General features: G+C 39.3%; 1 protein-coding gene across 1 annotated transcript; it reads right to left on the bottom strand.

Annotated features, from left to right (window-relative positions):
• Positions 1-5,453: 5,453 nt before the first annotated feature.
• LOC308355346 (large ribosomal subunit protein eL27) lies at positions 5,454-5,938 on the bottom strand. Its single transcript, XM_080823522.1, has one exon. It carries the CDS (start codon positions 5,903-5,905, stop codon positions 5,495-5,497), a length of 411 nt encoding a protein of 136 aa, XP_080679648.1. The 5' UTR covers positions 5,906-5,938; the 3' UTR covers positions 5,454-5,494.
• Positions 5,939-9,830: the final 3,892 nt, after the last annotated feature.

The following is a 9,830-nucleotide window of genomic DNA, read 5'->3' as shown; positions in this document are numbered from 1 at the left end:
ATTCCCATTATCAAAGTGAAGCTATATCTCATACAGGCCAAACGGCATTCTCACATTTTACACAGCACCTAGCAGCAAGGTTTTGAACCAAGATATTTTTAACTTTAAAGCTGTCACCAGCTAGACCCCAATGTGGTGCCTAAATGTGATGTCTCTCCATCAGATGGGACCCCCAAATGTAGGGATCCAGCGGAAGCTGGTGGTGGGGAGTTAAAAAAAATTCACCTGGGGCAGAAAAAAGGAGAGAGAAGTTTACTGAAGACATTGCAGGACAGCAGGAGAGGGTGTCTATAATGAGGTAGTGAACTGAGATCAAGAATCAGAGGCTTAACCAACTGAGCCATCCAGGTGCCCCCTGGAGGCTGTTTTCAAAGGGGGAAAATGAAGAGGTATGGCAACCTATGAAATTCTCCCTAGTTGTAAATAGTCCATTAGTCCATGAATATTTTGAGGTGGGTCACCCGTTGGAACTTCTCTACATTCTATTGCTCACGCCTGTTTGCCTGGAAGGGGGAGTCCACACCCAAGATCTGACCTTTACTGCTCACCTGCTTGTACTCATGGACTCTTGCCCCAAATTTTTCCTTAAGCTCTTCTTTCCAGCTTGTCTCTTAACGCAGGCAAAGAACCCTATGGGCATAATACCCCATAATGGAAATCGAAACTATCCCTCAAGCAACGAGGACTCAAGTTGGCAGGAAGAGCTCTGGTGGCCCTGGGCCACTCAGACTGTAACCCCAGACTCACACCTGTACAGACGGACCATGGAGAGACTTCTAGAATGACCAACAGCTGCCTTTACTTTTTTATAATTCTACAATCTGCCCAAGGAGAAGCACAAACCTCATTTACATGACGTAATAATGTCTGTGTAGGCATGTTCGCTGGAAGTGCATATGCCTGTGCGTACGATGACAAGGCTCCCCCTTCCAAAGATTCCTCCTAACCCTAATTAAAAGGAACTCATTCACCCTTGCTCTGGGATTTCCAGCTTTGGAAGTCATTCCCTGTGTTCTCCTTATTTTAAGCTGCAAATAAAGTTTCCTTTGGGTGACAACTCCACCTGGTGTATCTGAGATTCACCAAGGAGCCAGTACACCTTGGTTCAGTTACAAAGCTAATACTCTCTTTTCTATACTTTGCTCTCAGTCAACACATCTTGATGAGTGCTCATTTATCATGTTAATTATGGATTCTGAGTGGAGGGTTGTTAATCCAAATCCTTTATATCAGACCAAATACAGCTTGTTAATGTTAAAAAGAGAAGCACAGGCCCAAAATGAAGCATTTAAACCAAGTCACCAAACTGGGATTTAATACCTAGCCTAATCAAAATTTCAAGCTCACCCAGGAGGGCGGTCTTAACTGGTCAGGAATTTCCTCTTCCACACCAGTGAAATAATCTACCCGGTAGGACCCCTTGCTCTTTTTCTCCAAGGGAAGTGACCTTGTCTCAAACAACCCCTCCTTTTCTTTTGTTAATTATTTCCTTGCCCCACCTTCTTTCCTACAAAAACCTCCCATTTTGTACAACTCCTTGGAGGTCCCCTCTACTCCATAGATGGGACGCTGCCTGATTCTTGAACCAATTAATAAAGCCAATCAGGTTTTTAAAATTTAGTCAGCTGAATTTTAACACTGCCTTTAAACCAATCACAATGTGTGTGTGTGCATGGCAGGAGTCCCCACACCCAGCAACTTTCTGACATCACCTAGATGTCCTCCAAGTCAACTCCATTCTGACATTGTTTCTGTCTCACCCAGAGACAGCATCAGATTCTAAGGGTTTTGGGTTCCAGTCCCACAGGAGGGACCCTTCCCTTCCCACTTTAAATGACAGTCACATTACCAGGTTCTTACCTGTGCTTTTGACCAACCAGCTATAGAGTAAGTTTCCAATGACCCCCTCCTTGGGTTTGATTAATTTGCTAGAGGCGCTCGGGACTCAGAGATCTAACATGTTATTTACTGGAAAATCGTTTCTTATAAAAGGAAATAACTCAGAAACAGCCAGGTGGGAGAGAAGCCTAGGACAAGATGTGGGGGAAGGGCAGAGTTTGCCTGCCTCTTCCGAACAAGGCACTCCCCAGCTCTCATTTTCATTAACCCAGAAACTCTCCAAACCCTGTGCTTTTGGGATTTTTCTGGAGGCTTCATCACATAGGCACAATCAATTAAATCATAGGCCATCGGGGATCCATTCAACCTCCAGCCCCCCCTCCCCTCCCCAGAGGTCTGGCATCCTTAGGTGCATTCCAAAGTCACCTCATTTGCATAAAAAATACCCATACACTCTCATCATCTAGAAAATGCCACAAGTTTCAGGTCGTGCCAGAAATGAGGACAAAGGCTAAATATCTATTTCTTATTATAAATCACGATTTCACGGCCGTATATAAAGTTTTGCAGGGATGTGGCCATACCCCTTGGTTTACATATGGTTTATGGCTGCTTTCATGACAGTTGCTCAGTTATTACAGAGTTGTGTAGTTGTGACAGGCCTAAAATATTTCCCATCTGGGCCTTTACAGAAAAAAAAAAAAAAATGCTGACCTTTGGTCTTTTGTCAATGATTCTCAACTCCGGTGCATAATAGAATCACCTACCATCGAGTCCTCCTACTTCTAGAGACTCATTACACGAGTCTGGAATGGGACTGTGGGCATTTATGGTTTTTAAAAACCTCTCAGATGATTCTGATGTGCAGTCAGGCTTAAGAATCGCTGGCTAGGAAATGCTTTTATAAGCTGATTGTGATAACAATCAAAACCACTGGAGACAGAATTAGAAAATATGACCAAGTCACAATTCAGAATTTTGTAATATGCCTGGTTGCTAAAGATACTCGTATGATTTACTCGGTGATTGCATGAACCTCGCAATGTATAAGCACTAATTTTCTGGCTCTGATGATAAAACCACTGGAAAGCAGAGAGAGGAGCCCCCTAATACAGTCTGGGATGAGTCTAACACCTACTTGATTTCTGTAAACAAAACTCCATTTTATTCCAGAGGTTCAGACAAAGGCAGTTAATTAGAAGATCATTTATGCCTTGATCAGAAGCCTTACTCCGTGAACAGTACAGAATGCCACTTACCTTAAACACAATCGAAACAAGAGGAACTCGACTCTAGTGCCCTTGTGCTGTCCATCATCCACCTAATCAGCTGTTAATTGTAGCTAGTTGTCATATGAATCTCATACGAATAATGATTCCTTATAAAGAATAGCCTCCCTACACACACACACACACACACACACACACACACACTCACACACACACACACAACTTCCAGTCCATATTTATGTAAAAAGGTTTCTAAATTATGCAGTCACAATTTTTTGGCTGCAAGTATGTGGTATGTGTGTGTGAGAGAGAGAGAGAGAGAGAGAACCACCTCAACATGACTAAGAGTGTATTCTATAGCTTGTGTCCTTCTAATTTAATAGAAATGTGGTGGTCTTTGGAAATTACAAAAAGAGATCCAAAGAGGAATCCATCTGTGAGGAGGATTTCTCTAGAGTGTTCATACGCACCCATCTCATAAAAGATACTTCCACACGCTATTGCCCACAGAGTTTGGGAAGTTCCTAGAGATGTCAACTACTAGGAAGGATATGACAGGGTATGACACAACCAGGGTCTAAAATGTACTCCCCATTACCATTAGAATGAGTTAGGGTATCCAGAGAAAAATCATGCCAAAAGGTCCCACCGCAGCTCCTCTACTCACTGTGAAAGTTATTTGCAGTTCTGCACATCACGAAGCCTGTGCCCATCAGATCCTCCCAGAGAGTAGAATCCTGTGTTCCTGAAAGAGGGGGGAAGACACAGTAATAATGGAGGTGATCATGTTGATAGAAATAATTTCCTTCCCCATAACTCCTGCCAACCTATGTGCAAGGAACTTCTATTGCTCAGAGGTAATGGGGAGAAAAAATCTACCTTCTTCCCTCTCTCTCTGTTGGAAGGGGGATCATTTATTTGATTGTTGGGGCCGCTGACGTACAGCAGCCATTGGTCCTTGCTTCTCTCTCAGGCAGGACCGGTATGGTAAAGGCTGACTGTGCCGCGTGAATCTCTGAATCTTGCCCTGTTTGTGCTTGGTAAGGTGTGAGGCTGACCACCACCCTCTGCATATCCAGCTGGGTGAATGTGTGCTCTACGGATGCCGCCCTCCACCCTACCTGAATTTCAGGTTTGGAGAGGAGAGAGGATCTATTAGGAAAGCTAAATTCATATTCCTGCTATGTTTTTCCACCCAAATAGGCAGAAATAAAGCTGGCCCACTGATTCAGAATTTGGAGGGGAAATGCATGTATTAACCAGCAGCTTCGAACCTGCAAAGATACTGTTTGAGGTATTTACTATTCTTCCCATGATCTGGAGCACAGGTTTTTCATAATAACCCTGTGAAGTCACTGAAAGAGATACTTTGTTTCAAATCAACTTTTGAAAGTTTCTGGCTATCCCTTCTCAATGCACTCATGGGTCTGCTGACGAATCTACAGTAATTTATTTCTCTCTCCGTTTATCCTTCCACCACACCATCAGCAAATGTGCTTTTTGGACAACCCACATTACCCTAAACTTTGGTTTTCCTTCCCCAATAAGGTCCACCAAAGAGATTGGTTATTATTCCTGAAAAGTTTCCTGTCCCTTAACTAAGCATAAGGAGTTAAAAACTGCTTTTAGGAATACACCTAGATGTTAAGAGAGGGAGAGAGTGGGATTGCCACGTTCATTCTCTAAATGAAAATTGTTGACTTCCTACCATGTGCCAGGAACTGGAGATACAGAAGCAAAACACCTGTCTCTACATTCAGAGTCAGCACAGTCTGATGGCTAAAGTTTAATGATACGTTACCTTGACCAACCATTGAATCTTATACAAGCCCCATCTTGAGCTTCTGTTTCCCCATTCTGTGCTGCCCCATGATGGTACCTGTGGTCCCTGAAAAGGATATGCTGAGAATAATACAGCTACGGAGAAGAAAGGCATGAGCAAAAGCCATTTGGGGAACCATTGACAGGAGTTCTATTTCTCATTCCTTTTCTTCTTTGTTTTATTCTAGAGATATGAAGGGGATTTTGTGAAATCTGTTCGTCTTCTTCCCCAACCACAGAACCAGGAAAACTACCCATCAGATCGAACAAAGCAGCTCCTTTATCCTCATCCCAACTCATGATAAAAACAGAAAGAAAAAATATATAACTTCAAGTAGGAATAGAATACTAGAATTTAATAAACTTTTAAAAGCAAAAATTATTTATCTATTCAACGGTCTTAGAGAAAAATTACCTAAAAAATGGAAAGTAAATAAATAATGACTATGAATGAGACTGAATGTAGTAAATAGCCAGAATTGTTTCCAATTACTACTGAACATTTTTTTTTTTAGAGCTGGTCCTGAAACATCAAAGATTCTTTTTTTTTTTTTTTTTTTTTTTTTTGGGGGGGGGGTATTTTTAATGACTGAAACAAAACAGATCTAAAATCGCAGCTTCTGGAAGAACCACTTGTTCTTGCCGGTCTTGTACCTCTCCTCAAACTTGACCTTGGCCTCTCGTCGGGCCTTGCGTTTAAGAGCAGGGTCTCTGAAGACATCCTTGTTGACGACAGTCTTGTCCAAGGGGATATCCACAGAGTACCTGGTGGGCATGAGGTGATTGTAGTTATAAACTTTCACAAAAGACTTGATCTTTGACCTCTTGGCAATTTTCTTCTTGCCCATGGCAGCTGTCACTTTGCGGGGATAGCGATCAATTCCCGCCACCAGAGCATGGCTGTAGGGACGGTCTGAGGTGCCATCATCAATGTTCTTCACGATGACCGCTTTGCGTCCGGAGTAGCGTCCGGCCAGGACCAGCACCACCTTCCCGGGTTTCATGAACTTGCCCATCTCGACACCAACCACTCGAGCCTACAGCAGAAAGGAAGCCTGAAACATCAAAGATTCTTAATGATGCAGCAATCAAATAAACACAACTTGCACAACACTCTGCATTATTATTATTTCAGTAATGAGGAACACTTTTCGGAGATTGGTTCTACATTAACATACTGCAAGGCAGATGGTCATCATAATTTTAAGAACATCATGAGTTAATCTTGGCCTTGGCTTCCTTCAAACATTACAAATCACACAACTTTAAAATCTGCCAGTTTGAGTGCAAATTGTATCTTTTATGTTCTTTTTTTTTTTTAATAAGCTCTAAAATTTTCTTCTTGAAAGAATTTATCAATCTCTCACGGATTGTGGAGAGAGCAGGGAATCTGGAAGACATTTTCAGTTTGGATAATTGCAATGAACACTGTAATCTTTACTAACTTAGTCATAAACATTGATCTGATTTTTGAAATGAACTAGAAGACAACCATCAAATTATACAGGCCCAAAGTACATTGGCATGTTAGCAATTTATTAGTGCAATTTTGTTCTTGGTGGTTGTTTCCTTTATATATGTTTCCTTTTATTACTTTTATCATGACATTCTACTTACAATTTTTAAAAATCAAGCCTGATATCACCGATGTTCCCTCTCTAAGAGTGCACACACACACACACACACACAATGTAGAAGAATCCGTCTTGAAATCCTAACAGTGCTATTTCTCAGCTAAATGTCTTTGGAAAAGTGACTTCACTTCTCTGAAGATTTCTCACCTCTTAAAATAAGAATGATGGGACCTACCTTCAAGGTTAGCATAAAGAATAAAGAAATTTTACAATATTCTCACTTCTCCAAACAACCCACATCAAACCAATCTTTGCAAGAATTCATATATTCAGCATTTTCCCAATGATTCTTCTCTGATACGTGTATCAGAAGGATAATTTTGCTGGAATGTATTTTCATTGCTGAAAAATGCTAGAAACCGAATTATTCACGGTTCTCCCACTGAGCTTAGGTTTTAGGCTCGAGATGGGCGTTTTGGCACTGGCGTGGTAATGGTTAACGGCCGCCAAGAAATGCTGCTGGCCTCTAAATATATTATCCTTTGCTCATGTGAATTATCTCCTCATGTTTGTTGAGAGAACAGTGCTTACCTGAAATGCTGCAGTATCATAAAATCATTCTTCAATAATACATTCTGGGTGAAGGGGGGATATATCAGTTAGACAAGATTCTCAGGCCTAAGATTTAAGTAATCAAGTCAAGTAATCAATGGGTTTTATAGCTCATAATGGATAAATTCATCTTTCACTTAAATAACCTGAGTAGCTAAAAGCTTTTGGTAATTTTCTCATTATAAAATTCAGTTGTTTAAAGACAAACTGTTTTTCTAAAATCGACCAAGCATATTCTGTAAATCACAGCTCTGACAACTTGCTCTTACAACCCCATATAAATACCTTCCTTTCTGAAGTAGGTTGTGGATTCATAGAATATTCATTTGTGTGCCTGGACACTCCATCAAACAAAAAAAAATTCTGCATGATTAAACAGAATATATTATTCTGCCTCTGTATTTGCATAATAAATCAGACCTACACTGTGGGTCACTGAGTGCTAGTTACAGCATCTAACAAGTTGTACCTTCAACCTAGCTCTCAATTTTCAAATTAAAATAATTTTAAAGGGATACAAAGTTTCCACAATTATTGAATTGCAAATGGGTATTCAAGAACATGTGAACTATTTTAATATGAACATTGCAGCTATGTGATGCTAAAGCAAATAATTCTATCCATTATACAGTTCAGGGTTTGACCTACTATATAATGGTTCATACACCTATTTTTGAGATTGAATACTGTATTAGGTATCATAGATATAAAATTGTGTCACAGCCCAGACTCAAGTATCGACAATAGGATGTTTCTGCTTATATCACTCTCTGTTCTCTCTATTGCCTGTTTAGGTAAAAAGGTATTAACTATACTATCTTCATTGGAGGTATATACAAAAAAAACGGAATTCAAGTCATAAGACATTCAACCATTAAATGTTTAAATTCTTAAGATATTGAAATTAAAAGTACCAATGATCCAAAACTGATCTTCATTCTGTTCATAATTAACTATTAAATGCGTAATATATGAAAAAATATTATTTGGGGCCTCTGTGATAATATGGTGACTGAAATATATTTTACATGTGGATACTTGTAAACAATGAAAACTATATTGAGTGAAAAACACAACAACTAATAAAAGGGCACCTGTGTATTAAAATGGGTGCTTCCAAGTTGGAAGCTAAATTATACTCTTTCAGGGTTTCAGATTTATCTGATCATGTCTGAAGATGGGTGAGGCAGGCCTTTCAGAACCCTATTTATATAATAGTTACAGTAGCCTTCTGAGAAATATCTCAAGAGAAAAGGGAGTTGAGTAGCACTAAGCTGGTCCAGGAACAATGAAATAATGCCAAACAGGAAGAGTGGTTTTGAATAGAGAAGAGTATTGATCACCCACAGCTTTATAATCCAATCTTCATGAATTTAAGTCAGTTGAGTAGATGGGTTCAAATTTTTTTTAATCACAAAAAATAAAAGAACTTACTGAACTTTGTGAAAATATTGAGGAAATGAAATAGTTCTACTTTGTACCTGGCAACAGAATAAATCAAAAGTAGGGGAATGAACTATCATCTCTCTTGGTTTTTTGTATGTGAATATGAAATATGGACTTTCATGTGAGCAAAGATAGCGACGAGAGAAAGAAGGAAATAACATAGAATATCAAGTTTTTGGTGGCCTTAACAGAAGACAATGGAACAGAGAAGAAACAAATAAACAAATGAAATAAAAGATATATAAGATGCCCCCCGGAGACTTTGATGACTACATGTTCATAACTTTTCCACCTCTGATTTTATAATATATAAACAATGTAGGAAAATGAATTAAAAAAAGACATATATTAGAGCAAATATAATTCACTTGTGACCTTACCAAAATCAGGAAGAATTAGAGGCAAATGAAGTTCACAAGAACTTCAAGATGAACACAACAGGAAATAACCACAACAAAATTATTACTGATATTGGGATCTCACATTTACTCTTAACTGGGATAATCTCATTAATTTTATATGCTCAGATTAGCATACTGTAGTTACCCTAAATACAATACTCATTGCACTAATTGACTCATTCCTTGAATAAACCATTTTTCCCTAATTTCTGAAAAGTCAGCTATTCCTGATATGTCTATATCTGCAAATATAGGCAACGGCATCCCTAGAAACATGAGTCATGAAGCCAACACAGTAACTAGACAGCTGCAGATGTATTTGTTGTTCCCTTAGTCAATTGAGTGCTGATGACTCTTGGGTTACTTTTCCTTTTTGCTTGAATTTCTTTAATACATACTATAGCAGTCTACATCCTCCAGAAAAAGTCAACACAGTGATTAATACTGACCCTTGGGGTATAATTTCATGTCATTAGCAGAGCGAAACCAACAGCAATAGCAAAATGATGCATTTTTAAGCTTCTCTGCTCAGCCCCATTTCTGTGATTTTTTAATATGCTATTACCAGTCAAGTTTTGTCATTTTCTCAGAAAACTGAACGTCTGGGATGATAGTGCTTCCTTTATTGTTGCTTCAACAAACGTTCATGCTTGCAATGCCGTCAGACAGGACCCTAAAAATCGCATCACGACATTATAACACAACTGAGTTTGGTGTTGTGGTACAAAAGACACCAATGCCAAGGCATTGTAAAAGGAAGAGTCATTTGTTTGAAAATTGTATAGAATTGTATAAAATTAGTTCGGGATTTGAACTAAACGTTTTGAGGCAGAGTGTTTCAGCTCCATATTTTTAATCAATTTCTGAACATTTGAATCCCCACAAATTGCATATTCTCTGACACACAA

Source organism: Martes martes (genome assembly GCF_963455335.1).
Source record: "Martes martes genome assembly, chromosome: 14".
Classification (NCBI taxonomy): domain Eukaryota; kingdom Metazoa; phylum Chordata; class Mammalia; order Carnivora; family Mustelidae; genus Martes; species Martes martes.
The sequence above is the reverse complement of the archived record's forward strand: the minus strand, read 5'-3'. Positions and strand labels throughout refer to the sequence as shown.